Below are 22,726 nucleotides of genomic sequence, written 5' to 3'. Positions count from 1 at the left end.
CAGGGATTGCTTGGGTCCAGGATAAATACAGCCTGCCCAAGAAACCTTTCCTCACCACTTCCTGTGCCGTGTAAATGAATGGCTCTGTGCCCTTGTCCCTGTTGGATGGAGCTTCGGGGCCACGTGTCTTTTCCCTTGAGGTTTGTGGATAGAGGTCAGAGAGCTTGTCTGGTCTTCACGTGCCATCTTGCACACAAGAAAAGCTCAATAAATGCTAAGCATCCACCATGCTCAGGCCTCCAGTAGGACACAGGAACATAGGGAAATGGGAGGTGCGGTCCTCACCCCGGGGTCCCAGAAACCCCAGAGACCCTCACAGGAGGGACCTAGGGACCCTAGGGTCACAGGAGGCATCTTGACCTCCTGTCTCTGCACACGACAATGCACTGAAGGAGGAGCTTCCATTGAGCTTTACTTTCTAATTTTTTAAGTAAATTAGGGGGCTAATGTCATGACCACGTCCCATTCTGCGTAGGATAAAGTCTAGACAGTGACCTTTTCCCAATAGCTCCCTGCTTTATGGAATGAAGACTCTGCTGGGCGTGACCTGTAGCAAGAAATATATTGTCACCTCCACCTAGTACACACATATCCACTTATATGGAAACAAAGATTAATGAAACAGGACTTACTCTTTCTATGTGTGAGACTCTTAGAAAATTTCTCTTCTAGACTACTCTATTTTCTGTTTTAAAAGGTTGGTACTAGCAAAGTGATTTCATACCTGTTAAAGGGTTAGAACACAATAGGAAAATCATTAGGGTAATTGTGGAGATTTTGGAGTCAGATGTACCCAAGTTTGTATCCTAGCTCTGGCACCTGGAAGCCGTGTGATATTAGGCAAGCACTTTCCCTCTATAATAGAAGTCTCAGTTTCTTCATCTGTAAAATAGGAATAACACAGAACCTACTACATGGGGTAATTGTGAGGATTAAATGAGATAATATAGGTAAAGCTCCTGCCACAGAGTAAGTGATCGATAAATGTGAGCTTTGACAAGGTCGTGAAGATTATGGTTTCTATTGTCCTGGTACCACTTGGGATTCCTGCTTCCTGGGGAGTGGTAGTCATGAAGGACCTTCTGGAGGAGGAGGCATTGAAGCAAGGCAGCAGGTTGACCAGGACCCACTGCTGTCCTCACAGCAACCAGGAACTCTGTGTGAGCATCCCAGGACCACTTGTTTCCTTTTCCATGAAGGACAGACTTGTTCCCAAGGATTTTTGGCTGGACCTAGAGCTGACCATGTTAGTTAGATACCTTTGCCTTTCACATTTAGGTCTCTAATCCACCTGGAATTGATTTTTGTGTCTGGTGTAAAGATCCAATTTCTTTTTTCCCCCTTGTTTCTGAATGGATAACTGGTTACCCTGCATTTTTTATTAGAGTTTTATCCTTCCCTGCTGATTTGTACATCACCTCTCTCATATATCAAGATTCCATATATGCATGGATCCGCTTCTGGACTTGATTCTGTTTCATTGGCCTATTTTTCTGTGCCTGTGCCAGTCCCATACTGTCTTAATTACTGCAGCTTTATAGTGATTCCTGATGTCGGGGAGTCCTGTCCCCCATCTTGTCCTACCTGGGCTGGCTTCAGGCCTGTGTTCGTCTCTGCGTGTTTCAGAATCAGCCTCTGCTGGAGACGGGTGGAGAGCCCCAGGAGCTCTGGACAAGAATCCATCTCAGGGTGCCTGGGCCTGCGGTACCTCCTGGACTCATGGCTGCCATGCACCCCGCTTGGCATCTGAGCTGCCCAGGCAGTACTTTCTAATTCATTTGCAGAGAAAAGTGCCAGGAACGTGCCTGAGCCTGAGTCCCCTCTACCTGCCACTTGCCTGGTGGCTCCTCTGGTTTCCCTCCCAGTGGCTCAGTCCTCATCATCCTTCCCAGGGTGCCTGCAGACTTCTTTCAGAAGACTGCTCACTTCCCTGTCCCTCTCTGCCAAGGACATAACCCTGGACAGACAGGAATGTGTCCTCCGCTGGCAGTGCCCGGGTGGTAGAGGAAACTCCCTGTGCCAATGCTTGGCACAACTAGACTCTTTGGTTTGGGTGTTTGCAGATATTTCTTTTACTGAAGATAGGCCGGGGGAGTGGGGGCGCCGAAGAGATCTGTCACTCATGCCTATACCGTAGTCTGTCCTTGAGTGGGAAGACAGGTTGGCATCTTCACAACCTTGCCTGGAGACCATTCTGACAGTGGTTTGGATGCCAGGGAAATGACTCATCGCAAGCTCTGATTTCATGAAATGGCTTAAAGAAAGGAGCATGACTCATGGGCCAAATGCACATGGTTAGTGTGGACTTGGTAAATCAGATGTGCGCACCCTACAGTTTTCAGCATACAGGTGTTTACAGGCTTCCGGAATTCAAAAACACTTGCCAACTGTGACTCATATGCTTTGATATATTGGCCTTTGGGTGGGAGTTTATGGTGGACCATCCCCTGTTGACCCTGAACGAAGCCTTCTTCCCCTTGTGCCTCAGTTTACTCATCTGTGAAATGAGGATTTGGATTGAGTGATGGCCCAAATTCCCTTTAACCCTTGTTTCTGTGATTCTACATCTGTGGTTTAAGAGCACAGAAATCAGAAACCTTTCTTTCCGTCCTCTTGTCTACAAGACTCTTATTTCTGCCTTGCTTTTGCTTATGGATGTCTCTCTCCTCCTCCTTGCATTGAGGAGGATGGTTGTCTCTGGCTAGCTGGGGCTGGGTAAGGGAAGCCTGCAGGCCATAAAGGAGCTAGGTTTGAATTCTTGTGCAGCTGCACTGAATCTTGTCCACCTCTTCACTTGGGGAGACTTGCTGATTCTGGATACCTGCCTTGTTCTGTCGAGCTGAATCTGCCCTCTCAATACCGGGGGTCCGTGAGCCCCCTGGGGGCCTTGGCACTGGCACGGGTTAGCTGGCTGAGCCCAGAATGTGGTGGTGGCATTTGGCTGGGGTGCTTTGGAGTCTCAGTGCTGAGGTGTCTGTCTTGTTTCCTCTTTCAGACCGCCGATTATTCCACCATGGCCTCGCTGGCTGGAGGGCTGGACGACATGAAGGCCAACCTGACCAGCCCTACCCCTGCCGACATCGGGAGCAGCGTGCCGGGGCCGCAGTCCTACCCCATTGTGACAGGTGAGGGCACCTGGGGCATGGGGGGTGAGTGGCAGAGAGAGAGAGAAAGGACGTGTGTGTGATGAGGAAAGCGGCTTCTTGGTGCTTTTGGACTTGATTGGCCATCTTTGTCTTAATGAGGTTATGAGGTCCTGGAACAGGTCAGCAGGGGACTGCTGGGGCCAGGAGTTGTGGCTTCGATGAGACATGGCTGTAGACGCCCTGATAAAGCCAGAGGAGAGCAAATGGCAAATGGACGATGGGCTGGGAGGGGGGCCAGGGAAGCCTCGTGTCAGAGGGGCTGGGTGATTTTGGGGCCCCTGGAGGTGGGGCTGAGTGTTCAGAGTGCTGGGATTTAGCCCTCTCAGGAGAAAGGCAGCCCTATTTGGCATCAGCCTGGAGGATGAGTGGGATTCCTGGCAGATTGTAGATTTCCAGGCAGAGGTGGAGTTAAGAAGGGCAGGAGGTTTAGGCTTCCTTTCTGGAAGGCTCGGGACCAGCTGCTTTAGCTGTCAGTGTAAAGATGAAGAGTTTGGGCCCTGGAGGCACACTGCTGGGTTTGAACTTGCCATTGACTAGCTATGTAAGTTATATCAGAATTCTGGGCTGTGGTTTTTAAATCTGTAATATGGTGATAGCACCCAGCCCACAGTGTTGCTGTGAGGATTAATGCTGTAAACATATGAGGTGCTTAGACTCTGGTCTAGCACACACAAGCACCCAATACATGTTGTGATTATTACTCCTCTCATGGTGGCTGGTCACGTCAGGTTCACTGCTGTGAAGGGGCTGGGCCAGGAGGGCGAGACAGGCAGACACCCCTCCCCGCCTCAGCAGCACCGGGATAATTTGGATGGACAGACTCAGCCACCAGTTCCGGGAGGCTGTCCGACCATTCAGGCAGAAGGCAGTCTTGGATACTTCACATTAACAGACAGTGAGGGGCTGGGGATCACACTTTGGCCAGAGCCTTGAGGTCCAGCCTAAGGTAGTGGGATGTCCCTGTAGGTTGGTAGGCAAGACACAGGAAGTAGTGACAGAGACAAGGGGTTCTGAAAAATGTGAGTGGGCTGTAGTTGCATCAGGGTTGGATTCGGGTTAGAACTTTAGGCGGGGGTGGGGGCCGGACGAGACAGGCTCTCTCATAGCCTCATGTAGGTCCCAAGGCAGGGAGGGCCCGGCTCTGAGACTGGGGCTCGTGGGGCTCAGGCAGGAATAGCCAGGACTCTGGTTGTAGATCTGGGCACCGCATGGAGATCAGTTAAGAGGCAAGAGTGACTTGGTCCCCTGTCTACCTGAGATGGGGCAAGAGCCTGGAGGGCTGCTGAGCCTGCAGGTGGGGGGGTGTCAGTAACGGTGCAGGGATGGGGGAGGGGAACCTCAGTCAGAATGAACTTTTCCTAACATCACAGGTGTCCCATGAATTCTCTCCCCTGGGATCATGAGAGTCCGTGACAAGACCTCTGACAGCATCCCCATTTTACAGATGCAGAAACTGAGTCTCAGGGAGGGGCAGCGACTTGCCCAATATAAGGGGTAAAGGGGAGAGCTGGAGCCAGCCTTCAGTCTCCTGGGTCCTTATTCTTTTCAAAGAAGCACAAATAATTGGGTAGGGGGGTGTGGTAGGGTAGAAAGAAGCCTGGACTAGTTAATAATAAGTCACTTTACTGAGTAGTTACGGAGTACCAAACATTCTGGTAGGTAAACTTGTTTTACCCTTGGAGGAGTCCTGGGAGGTGCGTACTGTTATATCACATCCACTTTGTAAACAAGGAAACGGAAGCCTGGGGCACTTAAGTAGCTTGCCAGAGATCACAGCTAGTGAGCAGCAGAGGTAAAATTGAACAGCAGGCCAGTACAGTCTGCCACTCTACCACACAGATAATCTGGGGGCTAATCCTGGCGCCATCACTTCCTTGCTGTGACTTTGGATGTGTCTCTGATCTCTCAGGGCCCTTGTGAGGATCACATGAGATCCCCGAGGGGACTGCTCTGCAGAGGGAGGGTTTGTTATTAGGGTTGGGGTTCATGGGTTTAGACAAATCACAGGAAGACATATTCTACCATCTGCACAAGCCTATTTAGATGGAAAATAATCCAGTAAACGCTGAGACTATAGTTGCATTTCCGAGACTCTTGTCTACTGACGTGGCAAACTGGTGGCCAGCTGCCCAAAGGGCTAATCTAGCCCACAGATATGGTTAGTTGGCGCCATGTAGGACTTTTTATAAATTTGAGTCAACAATGAAAATTTATAAATCTGGATCTCTGGCTTCCCTTGAAAAATCAGAGGATCTGGCCAGACTGGGCCGTATTCCCACGTGGTCGTGGTAGGCGGGGCCTTAGTGGCAGCAGCCCCTGGAGACATGGCCCCCACCCACCTGCTTTCTCATTATCTTACAAGCCTAACCTGGAAAGGAATTTGAGTTGAATACTCCTGATTTAGAAAGTTGGTGCTAAAAGCCAGCTGGGTGGTTTAGCTGTTCAGGATCTGCAGAAGGTAAGTGTGGATGTGGGCTGGGTTTTCAGGTAAACCCTTGACCAAAGACTTGTTTGTATTATGATCAATCTATTTTAAAGTCACATCACAGAGCAGAAAAAGAATATAAATATCTCAAAGTCAGAATTATGCCTAATGTTGAAATACTAAAATTACTCTAATTCTAAATATATAATACTTATATAATAGTATAATATTATAAATATAACCGTTAGCTTTCTTGTAAGTAAACAATAGCTAGCTAGAAAAATAATAGGAGAAAACATTAACAATAGCATCAAAATAAAAAAGGTAGAATGCTGAGGAATAAACTTAACTTTAAAACTCCACTAAGGAACATAAAAGAATAAATGGAGAGATATAGCTTGTTCTTAGGTAGGAAGACTCAGTATCATGAAGATGTCAGTTCTCCCGAAGTAATATATTAATTCAAAGCATTTTCAATCAAAATGCCAACTTTTTAAAACTTGTCAAAATGACACAAATACTGGATAAATAAACACTCAAGGTAGCTGGAAAAATTCTGAAATAAAGAAATGAGTAGAACATAGCATATTTTAAAATGTTATGATAAAGCTCCAACAATTAAAACTGTTACTGAAAGTGAAGTAAACAGACAAATGGAACAGCATGGAGCATCCAGAAATAGATCCAAATATATGTGGGTGTTTACAGATACAACATTGCAAGTCAGTGGAGAAAAGATAAATCATTCAGTTAATGGTGTAGGGACAGTTAGGCCTGTTGGATCCATACCTCATTCTCTACATCAAAAGAAATTCCAGGTTGATCAAAACTTTAAATTTAAAGAATTAAATCATAATAAAACTAGAAAAAAAAATAAGGGAAATTTTTAAATAAACTTCGAGTGGGGAAGGCCTTTTAAAATCTGTTCCAGGGAGGACTTCCCTGGTGGCACAGTGATTAAGAATCCGCCTGCCAATGCAGGGGACACGGGTTCGAGCTCTGGTCTTGGAAGATCCCACATGCCGTGGAGCAACTAAGCCCGTGCACCACAGCTACTGAGCCCGTATGCTGCAACTACTGAAACCCGTGCGCCTAGAGCCAGTGCTCCACAACAAGAGAAGCTACTGCAATGAGAAGCCCACGCACCACAACAAAGAGTAGCCCCTGCTCACTACAACTAGAGAAAGCCTGCGTGCAGCAACGAAGACCCAATGCAGCCAAAAATAAATAAATAAATTTATAAATCTGTTCCAGGGAATTCCCTGGCAGTCCAGTGGTTAGGACTTTGTGCTCTCATTGCTGAGGGCCTGGGTTCTATCTCTGGTTGGGGAACTAAGATCCCACAAGTCGTGTCATGTGGCCAAAAAAATAAAATCTGTTCCAAATACAAAAGGCAAAGAAAAATGATATAAACGACTGCTTAAAACAGAAATGTTTTATATATGTATGTAAAAACACCCAAAAAAACAAAGAATAAAAAACTTTTTTAAAGTGGAACACAGATGACAAAAAGCGAATTTCCTTAATATATAAAGAGGTTTTTAAAAACAAATAAGAAAAAAAAATCAGTAGAAAAAACAGGTAAAGCAAATGAACAGGAAAAAATACAGCTGTCCAATGGCATAGGAAAAGACATGCACTTGACTCATAGTTTTAAAACTACAAATTAAAATAATCATGAGATACTCTTTTTTTTGGCCACACCACACAGCTTGTGGGATCGTGGTTCCCCGACCAGGGATTAAACCCGGGCACACAGCAGTGAAAGCCCACATCATAACCACTGGACCACCAGGGAATTCCCAGGAGATACTTTAATAAAACCCATTAGCTTATCAAAGATTGAAATGTTTCTTGAGATCCAGTGTTAGAGAGTATATGAGAAACAGATATTTCCATACACAGTCATAGGTGTATAAATCAGTGCAATCATTTTGGAAAGAAATTTATCAGTATCTATCAGTATTTTAAATGGACATACCTACCATCTAACTCAGAACTTTTATATGCACTTTAAGGACTTTATCTCAAGATATATTCATACAGATGCACAGTGATACCTAAGTCCATATAATAATGATAGAATTATTTATAATGAAAAACAAATGGAAAAAACTCAGTGTTTATCAATAGGAGTAGGTTAAATAAATTATGGCTCCTTCACACAATAAAGTACTCTGCAACCATTAAAAAGAATTAAGTAGAGCTATCTGTGCTGACATGAATAAATGTTCAAGATAAGCAAATAAACAATTTGTAGAGTAATATGTTTAGTATGATTCTATTAGTGTGAAAAAATATAAAGGACATACACAGAGAGGCATGGACACACATGTGTAGATCAGATGCATGCATATGAGGATTCGGTAGGAGAAGATCCCCAGCCTCTTCCCCTGCTTAATGGGACACTGTAGTGCTGTGCTGACACCGGGGTTCTCTGCTCAGTCCCACCCAGTGTCCCCTAGGGAATAACAAATATTTACATTGCCCCTTTACTCTCCTGAAATTAAGTTCATAAAAAATATAGCCTATCTTCACAAGTAATTTCAAGTAAAATCAAAATAATACCCTAACTATAAGATAAAGGAGAAATAATTAACTGCTATGTACTTTGATAGGTAAATATTCGGCATGTCTACACTGCAAGACATAATGGAGTAGCCCAGGGCTCACTCCATGCACAGAATCACCACAAATGCAACAATCCCGAACACAGACTTAACTGTGTTTCACATACTGTGAGTGGGATTTTACGAATAGGTGAGGAACTCTTGGCAAAGTTCCAAATAAAACAAAGTACAAGCTTTGCTCAGTTTACACAGTAGTTGCATTCCTAGAAAATTCAGTGTTTATTAAGACCATGGAAACTGCAAGTTCACATTAATATGGGAATGAAGTTCCGTTCTAGATTTAAAGAATTATAAGCAGATTTCTCTCCTACCACCTACATGAATGTTGGGCAGGACATGAAAATAGTGCAGGATAAAGTGTGGGACTGTTCCACCACAAGCCAATAACACCTGTCAATCATATAAAAGCCCCCAGAAAATTTCAAAACACCCTCTGGGGGCAGTTGATGATCCCAATGAGAGCTATTAGAACACCTTGAAGGAATGCCCCTGAGAGCTGTTAGGATGGGCCTTCGTGTCACCACGTGGCATTAATTTAATTCCACCTGTGCTCGTGGATGTGTTGACACAGTTCTGAACTCTTCAGGGAAGGGCTGAGTCTTCCAGCCCCACCCGTTCCTTCTCCCCTCCTCACAGGGTGCTCAGCTAGACTGCCAGCCTGGGGTCTAGGAAGCGGCTGGTCTGTGTACTGCTCCACCCTAGCCCTCACACTCCCGGCTGCCCAGGGAGATCTCATTAGAGAATGAGTCCATGTCTCTCCCTCATTTATATGCCATGTTAAATTTTAAGTTAAACTCCTGCTCTACCAGCCAGGGCCACAGTTTAGAAACTGCTCACCATTTGCAAAGCAGTGACATGGCCCGCCCATTCCTACATCGTCAGCAGTTTGGGCCTGTCCTGATTGGGACTAATTATCTGCAGGTGTATCCTTGGGCCACAGGCCTGCTGACGGGGCAGCCACTGTGCCTACCTCCCAGGGAGGACAGCAGGTGGATACCAGCAAAGGACCTGGCAGTCTTGCCCCTGGCTGTGCCCACCTGACCCTTTGCCTGGGAAAACAAAGTAACGGTGCTAGCCTATGTCCTTTCTGGCCCCTTCCCCTGAGGACCGTCTCTTTGCATCACCAGTTGGAATGGCAGGTGGAGACTGAGGGAGGCTTCTTCTGGTTAAACAACTTTGGGAAACACCTGCCTGGTGCATGACCCAGGTCCTGGGGTCTGAGGCATCCCCTGGGCACTGTCCCCTCTAAGCAACAGGGAACATACATGGGCCAGTGGATGAGCACCCACGAAGACAGACAGATGGCTGCCGAGTCCACAAGACCACCAGCTCTGATTTGCTGGTATCCCCCAGGCTCAATGTTTGGAGTCTCTGTATCCCAAACTTGGTACCTGAAAGCAAGTAAGTCCATCCTCTTCCATCTTTCTCATCTGAGCAATAGCTGAGGGCTGAAGGAAAGAGCACTAGACCCAGGAGTCAGAGGAACAGGTTTAAGCCTGGACTTTGCCACCTAACTGTCCTATCATTCAGCAAATGGCTTGTCTTCTCTGAGCCTCAGTTTTCCTATCTATGAAATGGGGATGACAATTCCTGCCCTGCCTGCCTCCTTTGGCTGTTTCGAGGCTATAATGAGACAGTGACGGGGAAGAGTTTGAGAGCCACTAAGGGGGCATCTAAGTGTGTGTGGGCCAGAAAGGAGATCTGGAATGTCTGGGATCCAGTGTTGGCTCTTTCCAGCCTCCTTTGGGGCAAATATCTGACCACAGACAGGCAGGGTGGGAGGGTCCTGCAGAGCAACTGCTCACTTCACAGTCTGAGAGACCCTGGTTCAGAGGTGGGAGGTGACCTACTCAAGGCCACATCCAGTGAGTTAGAGCTGGATCTGGGGCTTATCCAGGGCCCTGGCTTCCACAGCCTGCTGCCAATATGTGGTTGGATGGACTAAAAAAAAAAATCCCAGTTTAAATTTCCAGAAGGCATTTCTTTTAGCATATGACTGAGAATGTCAGCAGCAAAGCCAGACTGCCTGGCCTTGAAGCCCAGCTTCTCCGTATTCTAGCTGCGTGACCTTGGGCACATTACTAGCCTCTATGCCCAAGGTCCCCATCTGTAAAATGGGTCCCAAGATAGCACTCCCTCACAGGTTCTCTGTAAGGATTTCATGCATGGTCCACGCAGTCTTGGCCCGGTGCTTGGCACATGGTAAACACTTAATGAATGGTAGCTATTAGTATGTTCCAGGCCTTTCTGAACGACTGTTTGCTTATCTCTCCGTGGGGAGCACCTCCTTTGACCTGTTTTTTATGAGACTTTTTTTTTTTGTTACGCGGGCCTCTCACTGTTGTAGCCTCTCCCGTTGTGGAGCACAGGCTCTGGACGCGCAGACTCAGCGGCCATGGCTCACGGGCCCAGCCGCTCCGCGGCATGTGAGATCTTCCCGGACCGGGGCACAAACCCATGTCCCCTGCATCGGCAGGCGGACTCTTAACCACTGCGCCACCAGGGAAGCCCGGGAAATGCCTTTTGACTGTATAAATGAATGAGTGAATGAGGTGCTGAGAGGACGGGGCCATTTCTCAGTTCTTTCTCTGCTGCCAGTTGGGCCCAGCCCATAATCAGGCCTCAGGGACTCTGGAAGTTAGTGGAAACTTCGAGGTTGGGTAGCCCGACCCGTCACCCAACCCTGGGATCTATTCTATATCAGGACTTGGTTACCTCTGGTGATGGGGATTTCACTAGCTCAAAGGCAAAGAATCTTGAAACAGGACTTACCTGAAGCTGCTCTCCATTGAAGTGATTTCCTTTCCCACTGGCAAGCCAGAGCTGAGTTGTCAGCAATGTCTGAGCCGGCATCCGTGCTATGAACTCAGACCCAGGCACTGGCATTCTGGGTCCTCAGGGTCCAGCCCAAATAGTGCTTTTTAAACTAAAAAAAAAATCAGAGCCCACATTTTACAGATCAGAGGAAGACAACCCAAATGTCCATGAGAAGGGGACTGTTCAATAAAGAAGAGCTCACCCGTAAGATGGAGTACTGTGCAGCTGCAGGAAAGAACGAGGAGGCGCTTTATGTCTTGATTGGGAAGATCTTGGAGATATATTATTCATGAAAAGAAGCAAGAATAATATATACAGAATGCTACCTTTTGTGTAAAGAAGCGAGGGGCAATGGGAATGTGTATTTGTTCACACAAGCATACAGAAGTTCTGGAAGGATACTCAGTAACCACGTTTGGGCATAGATGATGAAGTGGGTGTAGGAAGAGGACTTCTTACTGAATATCATCTACATTTAAAATTTTTTGAACGTTATATATATATTAATATATCACTATCAAAAATTTAAATTTAAAAGTTCCTTTAAAACTAAGAGATTTCATGTAAAGGCTAAAATGTCTAACTTGTTTTGAAAAATTGGAAGACTGTCCACCAGGGCCCACATTCCCACGTGGCCACGCTAGGGGAGCGTTGAGAAGGGGCCATCCCTTTACATTAGCCGTACTCTCCTGTTTGTCCCAGACTCCACCTGGCCAGCTTCACTCACTGTCCTTACCTGCTGCTCCCTGTGAGTCTTCGACCTGCCCCAGCCCCTCCTTCCTGTCTCCTCTGACACCTATTCCTGCCCAATAGAAACCCAGGCCAGGAAGGGCTGACCACAGGCTGTCCAACTGGCCTTGCCTGTCCCTGACTCCAGGCCTTTGCTCACGCTGTTCTGTCTGCCTGGAATGGCTTTCCCCAGATATCAGCTCGGTGTTATAAGCCATCCAGTGGGGAGGGCCTGGAGTGCCGAGTGCAAGGTTTTCCAGAATGTGTGACAATTAGGCATTTCAGCCCGGTGCAGTGATGTCACACTCTGTCCAAACTAAATCTTGTGAACCTGCTTCAGGGGACCACAAACAGAGAGAAAACTCAGCACCCAAGATTGGAACTTTCCCCAGAAAAACAAGGCTATTTGCATTCCAGAAAGATTCAAGGTGAATCCAATTGGGGATTAAAGTATTAAAATAGACTCACAGTTATAGATTCTAGAGAAATCTAGAATTTTGGAATCTAAATGTTTGAAAGGATACTCAGAGGTTCAGAGAAGCCAGAGGTCTGATCATTTTAAAACCCAAATGAAATTCAAGCATCTCTGTAATTAAAATGGACATCAAAGGAAAATATGATTTGCTTTCAGGTTAGCACAGTGTTCCTAAGAACTATTTGTTGAATAAATGAATTAATGTTTGTGTAAGGAGCAGTGTCAATTAAAAAAAATAATTTCAGGGGAAAGTGCTCCAGTTATTTCTGACCTTGTATTTTGTAGGATAAAAATAAACAAAGGTGGATGGCCATCCTGGTAATGCACTCATAGATTTTTACACTTGCGGGCAGCTTGGAAGCCGACCTTTCCAAATAGCCTTCGAGCAGGTCTCTGGGCCTCCAGCTTCCCAGCTGACCCTGCTGTGATCCATCTTCTTAAAATAGCGATTTCATTAGCTCGTCCTCCTGGTCAGAGATCTCCACTGCCTTGCCATTATCTGCAGGAGAAGGCACACCAAACTGTAGCTCCTGGCAATTAGCAGAGCAGTTGCCATTCATCATTCCTTCATTCTCTCATTCACTCACTCACCTCTCCATCAAAACCCAGCTCCTCCTTCACATCAGACCTTAGCCTAGACTGGGTCTTGTGGCTGTAGGGTCTCTGCCCTCAACATACCCATAATTTGATGAGGGAGGTAAATGTGGATACATGTACAGGGCAAAACAAAACAAATAAGAAAAAGAAAGAGAAATACCAGGGAGAAGCCAAGTGCTTTTGAAGGCGTGGAGGAGGGAACTATTGCTTCTCTTTGACTGTGGGGTTTGAGAACATTTTGTGGGAGACCACATGGAAGCTGCTCTTGGGGAGCCACGAACTCTTGGTTTCTCTGCTCTGAAGCTTGGTCTAGTCTGTTGCAATACCCCCATCTTTACTAATCCCTTTTAAATCACGAAGGAATACGTGCTCATTGTAAAATAAATTCGAATGGTCCGGAAGTATATGTAAACATGTGACTGTATCCCTTCACCCCGTTCCTAGCCTGTTCTGTTGTCAGCAGAGTTGATGGTTTGGTAAATATCCTTCCAGAACCTTTTCTATGCATATCAAACGGTATCAGATTACACACATATAGTTCATTTCCTACAAAGGGGTTTTTGCTCTTCATACTGTTGGTCAGTTTTTTTTAAATTTTGTTTCATGCTTTATGGACACCCAACATGTTGGTAGGTCCAGAATTTCCATCCTTTCTAATGTTCTGGATGAACCATAATGAACTCTTCTCTAGCAGTATGGGCTAAGGAATTCCTACCTCAGAGCTAAGGGGTGAATCCCTCTCAGTATTTGATACCTGGGCTGCAGACAGAGAAGGACAGGGTCCAGGAAGGGAAGCGGGACAGGAACCTTGGCATCCACGGGCAGCCCAGGACTGTCAGCTTAGAGACAGCAGACTGGGGGCCTGGCTGCTGCCTCCCATGTGCTCAGGGGTATGGGAGGAGGAGATGTGGCTGCTCTGAGCTCATCAGGGGAAGCCACAGGGAGGCAAGCTGTAGCTGAGTGCAAAGAAGAATTTTTTTTAACAGTTTGATCCCTCTGAAGCTGGAATAAGCTGCTTCTGGAGATAATAACAGTGATAGCTAATGTTTATTGAGCATGTGTTATGTGCTTTGGTTCATTTCACCCCTTACTCTATGAAACTAGGTACTATTTTTGTCCCAACTAACAGTTAAAAAGAAATTGCCTGAGTTCACACAGCAGTAAGTAGCAGAGCTGGTTTTCTCCTAACCCCTGTACTGTACTGCCTCTGGTGGTAATAAGCTCCACATCATCAGAGGTATCCAAGCAGAGCTCTTTCACATTCACCTGCAGCACAGTTAGACTGGCGGCCCCTGGGGTCTGTGGAAGCTGATCAAACTGTAGAATCTTTTGTACAGTCTCTGGAGCCAGACTGCCTATCTTTGGGTCTCAACTCTTATCCCACTTATGAATGGGTGACCTCAGTTGCAACTATGTGTATGTGCCTCAGTTTGCCCACCTATAAAATGGGAATAGAAACTTGTTACATGGATTAAATGAGTTAATATTTCAGAAGCACTCAAAACTCTGTCTGGAACGTGGCAAGTGCTAAATAAGTGTTGTTTTAAACATCTGGAGCTCAGGAAAGCAGCCTAAGCCAGAGAGCCAGGTTTTGGGGTCCTCCACAGCAAGGGGATGGAGAAGGAGCTCGCCAGGGTTGGGATCTGTCCAGCGTGGAGCAGGCCTGATGGCTCCCTGTTCTGGATGTTCCACTGGCCTCCTGTATTAGTTTCCAGTTGCTGCTGTAACAAATTACGATGAACTTCACGGCTTAAAACAACACAAATTTATCATCTTACAGTTCTAGAGGTCAGAAGTCCTAAAATCAAGGCTGTATTCCTTCTGAAGGCTCTAGGGGAGAATCCATTTCCTTGCCTTTTTCAGCTTTTTTTTTTTTAAAAAAATTTAATTAATTAATTTTTGGCTGCGTTGGGTCTTTGTTGCTGTACACGGGCTTCTCATTATGGTGGCTTCTCTTTGTTGCGGAGCACGGGCTCTAGGCACACGGGCTTCAGTAGTTGTGGCGCACGGGCTTAGTTGCTCCACGGTATGTGAGATCTTCCCGGACCAGGGCTCGAACCTGTGTCCCCTGCATTCGCAGGCAGATTCTTAACCACTGTGCCACCAGGGAAGTCCTTTTCCAGGTTCTTGAGGCTGCTCACGTTCCCTGGCTTGTGGCCCTTTCTTTTGTTTTCAAAGACAGCAGGGTATCATCTTTTGTCCTCTTTGACCTCTGCTTCTGTTGTCACATCTCTCTGGGACTCTGACCTTCCTGCCTGTCCCCTATAGGGACTCTTGGTGATTATATTGAGCTCACCCAGATAATCCAGGATTGTCTCCACATCTCAGAAATCCTAGATTTAATTACATCTGCAAAGTCCCCTTTGCTTTGTAAGGTGACATATTCACAGGATTTGGGGGCCATGATTCTGTCTACCACACCTCCCCAGTGCCCACTATAAAGGTCTCCTTGAGGACTCTGCATCCCCTTGTATCCCGGGAGAGCCATGATCTGGGAGGGGATCGGCACCTTTTTTGCTGTATCTGCCTGACTTCTCCCCACCACCTTTGTGAGCACTGGCTGGTCCTCACTGTGTCTCCTCCATCTGCCCCAGTATTGTGACAATCGTGCCCTCCCCAGGTACCTAGGGTCAAGAGACTGGAATATTGGTGCTCCTTGGAGATCATTCGCATCACTCCCTCATTGAGCAGATGGAGACACGGAGGACTGAGAACTCAAGTTCTCCCCACATGAGACAGCTCCAGAACCCACGTCTCTTGGCTCCCCCTCCTTGCCAGACTCAGCCTTCCAGAACAGAACTTTCCCCCTCTCCTGTCCTCATTTTTCAGCCTGACTGGTCCACTGCCATGCACTGGGTTTTATGCCTGATGGAATCCTTTATTCAGGCCTTTTTATCACCTTCCAACTCAACCACACCCAGTCCTGACTCCAAGCCTTTGCTTCTGCTGGTTCCTCTGCTTAGGATGCTCCTGTCATTTGCCCAGAGGTGGCGGTAGTCTGCTGAGAAGGGAGGAGCAATGGGCTGACTTGGATCAGGATCACAGATCTTCATTCCAGCTCTGCGATAACTCCCTGGCAGAGGAGTTTGGGACACGCTTTCTCTCTCTGAGCCTCCGTTTTCACATCTGCCCAATGGGAATTTATCATCCTGGCTCATCCTCTCCTTGCAGGACTTCAGTGAAGTGTACGTGAGCTGTAAGAAGCTATAGCCTTTCTTTTGACCTGACTGTGCCAGGTGCTCAGGTCCTGTGTCCCCAGCAGGGGGGTGAGTGTGACCTGGTGCAGGGCTTTGCCTGTGAAAGGCTCTCACGACACCTGCTGAGGGCTGAGGAACCAGCAGGGCTGCCAGTCTCTGTCCATGTGACTTCAGGGCATGTGTCCAGGGAGCAGTCCTCAAGCGCCGCCTCCTTCAGGAAGCCCTCCCCAATTACCCCACAGTCAGAGTGATATCCCCCTCTCTGGGCCCTGGATCAGCCTACTTGTTATCCCATTGTGCCTTGACTTATGATTCTTTGTGTCCAGCCTGACTTTATCCTTAGACTATGAGGTTCTGAATTATCTTCTGCCTACCATGGGGCATGGAACATTGTAGGTACTCGGGAAGTGTTTGTTGAATGGATGGATGGATGGATGAACAAGTGAGCTGTCTAATATGTTGGGTTGCTACTAATCACCCCAAACCGTACCCATCTAGGTTATTATCAAGGTTATTGACATGATTCACACACTCACACATCTTTGATGAGCAAAAGGGACATTTGAATGCAAGGTATTATGACAATTATTATTTCTCTCCAAATGCATTAGCTTCTACTGGTTTGCAGCCTTTTTTTTCCCCACCAATGTTCACAGCCCAGAAAAAAATCTCTCTCTAATTTATCTCTATTAGCTTTTATTTTCATTACCCAAGAGGCTATAGAACGTCTACTCCCACCCCTAGATCTTCTATAAATGTTTGGTAAGGCTGGTTTTGGCACGAGTCCTTAGGGGGCACCTGCTGCCTGTCCAGACTTTACCATCCAGAGGAGTGTTTGCCTTTCTGGAGCCACGAGCTCCTTTTGTAACCCTCTGTTAACCCAGGTCCAGGATGGTGTCACATGCCCACCTCAAGGATAGGGTGGTCAAATAGTCTGTTTGGAGGGTTGACCTCTGGAGTGGGGACTAAGGTAAGGGCTCTTTCCCCAGAGCTGGTCTCAATCCTGAATAAGATCTAGTAAGGCAAGAGTCACCAGCAGGAATGATAACTACTACTTGCCTCCCACTCACCAGGCAACAGACATTGTTCTAAGCACGTTACATGTGTTAACTTGTCTAATCTGCAAAACAACACTGTGAGAAAGTTAGTTTTATTATCCCCATTTTACTGATGCCAAAACTGAGGCACAGAAGAGCACAGCAACTTGCTCAAGGTCACACACCTCCTAAGTAGTGGAGCCAGGTTTCAAATGCATACTGTCAGATTCCAGAGGCCACACACCTGACCATTGTGCCACACTGCTCCTCGCCAACCTGCTGTGTCAGGCAATCTGGCCAGAGGAGGTCCGAGTCGGGCAGAGCCCAATTTAGAGAACAGACCACAAACAAGGCTGTTGAGTAGATCAGGGCCATGCATGGGGGGCACGTGTGACGTGGCTTGTCTTGATCCCGGGTGCTATCTGGTTGAAGAGCACCGGGCTGACTCTCCCTCCAATAACCAGCACCGTGTAGGTCAGCCTGCACCCAGGCAGATCTCAGCAGCACAGTAGGCCCTCAGGGAAGGTCCGTTGAGTGGATGGGCAGATGACAGTGGCACTTCCAGCAACTCCCCACCTAGACCCAGCTGCTCTTTTGTTGTTTTGTTTTCAGGAAAGAAAGCAAAAGAAAAATAATGGTCACTGCTTTCCTTAAACAGACTTTCTTCCTCTTCCCCTGGACAAGTGCCCGTGGGGAGGGTCAAGCCAGTTCAGCCCTGGTTCTCTTCAGGAAGAAGTCAGCTAAAGCAACAGCTCTTCACACAACACCCAGCACAGCTTCCTGCTTTCTCATCCTCTATTGCCCTGCCTGCCTGAGAGCAAAAAAGACATTAAGCAACAGTCCAGGTGGTCAGGGGTGGGAAGGCTTGGCCCAGGGGCTTGGGCAGCCCGGCAGGGATACACCACGGGGTGGCAGGGAGGACACTGGGGTGGGTGATCAGGCCCCGCTGGGCTGTCCTGGTCCTCACGCTGAGAGCGGGCTGGGGTGGGAGGGCTCGCCTGATTGACCGGGGCCTTGGGGTGTATGTCCTCTCTTGGATTCCTGGGATGGAAGCATCATGGTCAAGGTGGCTGGGTTTGGGGAGGGGCAGGGGTGGCAGAGGGTGCCCTGAGGGGCACTGAGCAGTGTCTCTTTCCCAGCTGGCCCAGCAGTGTTTCGGTGTCTTTCACAACAAGTAGTGTCAGCCCTGGATAATTATTCAAAAGGTGTTGCCAAAAGGAAGACCCTAGCTGTCACAAATAGCCATCTGTGCCAATATGGGGGTAGATTACAAAAGGTACCTGTGGTTTTATTATTATCTTTAAATCTCTTTTGTATAATGAGGCTGATGGAGTAAAAGATTCCCACAGAACTCAGCCTGGAGCCACGGAGCCCAGAGTAGGGCTCCCTGGCCTCCCTCCTCTGGTTCTGCAGCCCGAGTCAGCCGGCTCCTACCCCAAGGCTCCCAGGGTCTGGTCTTAAGGGCCCGGCCTCTTGGCTGCCTGGAGCTCGCCCAGCGACTGCGCAGCTTCTCCGTGGGCTGAGCACACCTCTGGCAGGGACTGGCCCTGCCTGTGTCCCCGCCCCCAGAGGAATCCCTTCTTTGACCTTTGTAATTATTCCTGTTCAATCTTCCTTCGTGTTTTTTCCTTCCCCTTTTCAAGGTGCTCAACTCCTGCGCTCCCTCCAGTGTATTAAGGATGTGAGTGAAATTGATGACTGGGGTGTCTCAGGTCTTTATGATGATGAATGACTTTCACTGCCAAAGCTTTTATTGTCTGTGATTTGGGAAGAAGGGGGAACTGATATATCAAGGCTGCCTGTCACACCATTTAATACAGTTATAAATCCTGACGTCACTAACTGGTGGTCAGGAGCTGGAGAATTCCACCGGCCGCCGCTTTGCTGAGCCTTTATGGATTTTTTTCCCTCTCGACTTTCTTTGCTTGACTGTCACAGTTGTGTTTTGGGAGGGGGGATGGGAACAGTGGATGGTGACTTTAAAAATCTCAGGGGCAATCTGGTCCAGGGGAGAAAGTGGGAGGCCTCCCCACTCTAAAGTAAGGGGAAATGGCAGGCCTTTGATTCTAAGGTGAGCAAAGAAATTGTTCAGTGAAACCAATTCCTAAAAGTATGCTAATAACTTCTTGCCTGTGCACCACCCTTTACAGTTTACGGATTGATTTTAACAGCTGTTATTTTTCAGATCTTCCTTCCATCCTTTGGGGGTGGGGGTGTGGCAGGGAGAGACTTGAGCCCCATTTTGCAGAAGAGGAAACTGAGGCTCGGCAAGGTGAAGCGACTTGGCCAAGGTTATGCCACACCAGGCAGATACAGAGGGCAACTCCCTGGGTGAAGCAACAGAGCATCACTGTTAGGGATGGTGGTGTCAGACAAGGCATGGTATCAGACAGCCCTGGGTTCCAATCCTAGACTCCACTGTCTAGCTGCTGGTCATGGGATGGTCACTTCAACTTTATAACCCTCAGTTTCCTCACCTGGAAATGAGAATAACACTCTTCTCATAAGCCTGTTATGAGGATTCAATGAGATAATGCATGGAAGAGTCTTAGCAAGGTTCTGCCCCCATCAAAAGTGCCCAATAAATGTTTTTAAAAGATGGAACTACCGTGAGAGCATGTGGTAGATGTCACAGGAGCAGAGGAGGGCCACCTATGCCTTCCTGAGCTTGTGTGGGGAGGTGGCCAAGGAAGGCTTCCTGCAGGAGGTGACATTGGAGTTGATTGGAATGAGTAGGAATTAGCCAGGCTGGGGAGGGCAGATGAGGAAGAACATAGCAGGCAAAGGGAACAAATGAGAGAGGCAGAAACAGCACCAGGTGGGTGAGGAAGAGCCAGCAGCCCCAGGAGTGGCGAGCTGTGCAGCTGAAGATGAGAAAATGTCAGACCACAGAGGCTCCCAAGGACCTGGGATCATAACCTCTGGATTCTGGGGAGCTTTGAGGGGTTTTAAGTAGGGAGTGGCATCTTCCAAGAACTCTCTCTGGGGACTTGACAGAGGGTGAATTTAGTGTGGATGAGACCAGCAAGAAGACTGAACTCATCGAAGATGGGTGTAAAAGTCCAGGAGAGAAAGGATGAGGACCTGCACCGAGGCAGTGGATATGAGTATGGAGGAAAAAATTTGAGGGGTAGAACTGGCGATAGTCAGATGTAGGGGATAGGTGAGACATGGAAGTCAAGGATGGCTCCCCTGGTTGGAGTTTAGGGGACTGGGTGGATAATGGAGCCACCAACTGAGACAAAGATGACAGGAAGAAGAGCTGGTTTGGATATTTTCTGGTGGCCCAGGGACGCCCAGGTGGAAACGTCCAGAAGGTGATGGAGGAAGGGTTAGGGCTGGCGCTACCAATTTGGAAGTCATGGGCATGGAGGAGATGGGTCACCTAGTGAAGATGCATAGATAGAAAGGCCTGAGAGCAGCAGAGCTCTAGGAAGAAACTGGAGAACAAGGATGGCTAGAGAGAAGAAGCCATGAAGTCTAGGAAGAGGTGATTGGTGAAGGACAAAGCAGACCATGAATGTGCTCCATCTGGGAGCCTAGAGCAGTCACAGCCCTGAGGTGGGAACAACAGAATTCTCTCTGGCTGCTTAAGTAGAACTTAAGACTCTCAAGAGGCCCACAGAACCAGGCTTGGAGGCTTCACAGCCAGGAACCACACCTGAACCACACCTGAAAACAGCACAGAACTGGTCTTGTGGAAATGTCACACCTTGGCCTGTGGACACAGAGCCCTCAGCTCACGTCGCTGTCACTGGACACCAGATGTCACCAGTAGAACCTCTATCCCACAGGCACCTACTTCTCTGCGTCACTTGCCTCTAGACTAACGACTCACACACGTGTGTCTACTTGATGGAGCCAGGATGGCGCCTGTGCTCCAGCTGCAAGGGAGGCTGGGAGGTCAATCTCTAGACTTCTGCTGTGAGGAGCCTAAACTCTTAAGGTGGAAAATTCCCAAAACAAAAGAAGGGGGCTTCCCTGGTGGCACAGTGGTTATGAATCCGCCTGCCAATGCAGGGGACATGGGTTCAAGCCCTGGTCCGGGAAGATGCCACATGCCACGGAGCAACTAACCCTGTGAGCCACAGCTACTGAGCTTGTGCTCTAGAGCCCGCGAGCCACAACTACTGAGCCCAAGTGCCACAACTACTGAAGCCCGCGCGCCTAGAGCCCGTGCTCTGCAACAAGAGAGCCACTGCAATGAGAAGCCCGCGCACCGCAACGAAGAGTAGCCCCCCATTGACCCAACTAGAGAAAAGCCCACACGCAGCAAGGAAGACCCAACACAGCCAAAAATAAAATAAATAAATTTAATAGAAAAAAAAAGACTGTGATAAAATGTATTAAAAATAACCCCCAAAAACAAAAGAAGGGTGTTCAATGGTGTGAGGTGGCCAAAGATGTTTGAAGAATTAGGGAGCGAGCAAAGAGATCCAAGCTAGCAGGACTGAGAAGCACCATGGCTTTGGCGGTTAGGAGGGTCTTGTTCTTTGAGTCATTTATTGACTACAGTCAACTCCTTCCATAGGATTTGAGGCATCGTTAAATTCAGATCCAAGGACGTCTGCACACAGGTCAGAAAGCACCCAAAGAGTGGGGGAAGTGACTGTACTGGTCACCAGGAAAGTGCTAGAGAGAAGCTGCAGTGGGCCCTGGAGCCTGGAGGTGGGGTTGGGCTGTTTCTCCAGGACCTGATGACTCTTGCTGAGTAACTGGACTAAAGAGTAAGGGAGAGGGAAGAAGCAAGGACCCAGTGGCCCAGTCCCAGCCCCAGGGAGTTCTGGGGGTGGCTAGAGGCACTTCCCTTTGCTAGAACTGAGCTTTGGCTGGCGGCTTTTCTCCAGTGGGGATGATGGAAAGTTATCACCCGTTGGTCTCAAAGAGAAAGCTTCCTGTTCTTAAGGACACAGACTCCCAGTACCTGACATAGGGCTTGGCCTAGAAGAAAGGCTTGGAAAGGTTTTCTGAATGAATGAATGAATGAATGAACCAGTAAGCATTTCTTTGGCCCCAGCTGAGCACCGCGCCGCCTCCACGGGAAAACAGATGAATGAGTGGGACACCGTCCCTGCCCTGGAAGGGTTCAGTCTTGTGTCTTCTACGGACAGCCATCCTGGGCAGCCTGATGAGCGCTGTGACGTGGAGCGTGCACAGGGGTTCTGAGAGGACTATGGGTGGGCAGGGCAGGGCGGGGCGGGGAATCTGAGAAGGTTTTCCACAGGAGGTGACGTGGATGGTGTTTGCCCAGAGCTGCCAAGGCAGAGCAGCAACATTGCTGAGGTTTGGAGGCGGCTGGGGGAAAGCAAGCCATTTGGGACTGGAGCCGGGGCTGGGGAGCTGGAGGCTCCGCTCCTCCAGCAGGAACGGAGGGCAGCGAGGAGTCTGGACTTGATGCTGGGGTGGTGGGGGTGAGGAGTGCAGGGTCCGTCTGCAGAGGGGCTGGGGTCCTGGAGGAGGCTGGAGCTGGGCAGGGAGACAGTTGAGGGGTGGGTGGTGACAGGCGTCTGCACTGGGGCCTGAGCTGGCCGTGGATGCGCAGGGGCTGTGACTTGGTGATAACTCCCCCAACGCCCACCCAGGGGCACCAGTGGGAGAGGCTGGGCCGTGGGTGCCAGGGTGTCCAGGACGGGACTTCTTGCTCAGGGACGCCCTCATTATCCCACTCAAGGC

At 48.3% G+C, this 22,726-nt stretch overlaps 1 protein-coding gene across 1 annotated transcript in view; it reads left to right on the top strand.

Annotated features, from left to right (window-relative positions):
• Positions 1 to 22,726, top strand: part of PAX5 (paired box 5) — a 189,690-nt gene that overhangs the window by 99,432 nt on the left and 67,532 nt on the right. The window contains exon 7 of the mRNA XM_022600108.2: positions 2,996 to 3,125. Coding sequence (XP_022455816.1) covers positions 2,996 to 3,125 — 130 coding nt within the window. The remainder of the gene's footprint in view (positions 1 to 2,995; positions 3,126 to 22,726) is intronic.

The sequence above is a fragment of the Delphinapterus leucas genome, chromosome 6 (assembly GCF_059928025.1).
Source record: "Delphinapterus leucas isolate spDelLeu-1000000601 "Yukka" chromosome 6, BTC_Dleu_Yukka2, whole genome shotgun sequence".
In the NCBI taxonomy this organism is placed as follows: domain Eukaryota; kingdom Metazoa; phylum Chordata; class Mammalia; order Artiodactyla; family Monodontidae; genus Delphinapterus; species Delphinapterus leucas.
Note: the sequence above shows the minus strand (reverse complement) of the source record. Positions and strands in the feature narration are given on the sequence as shown.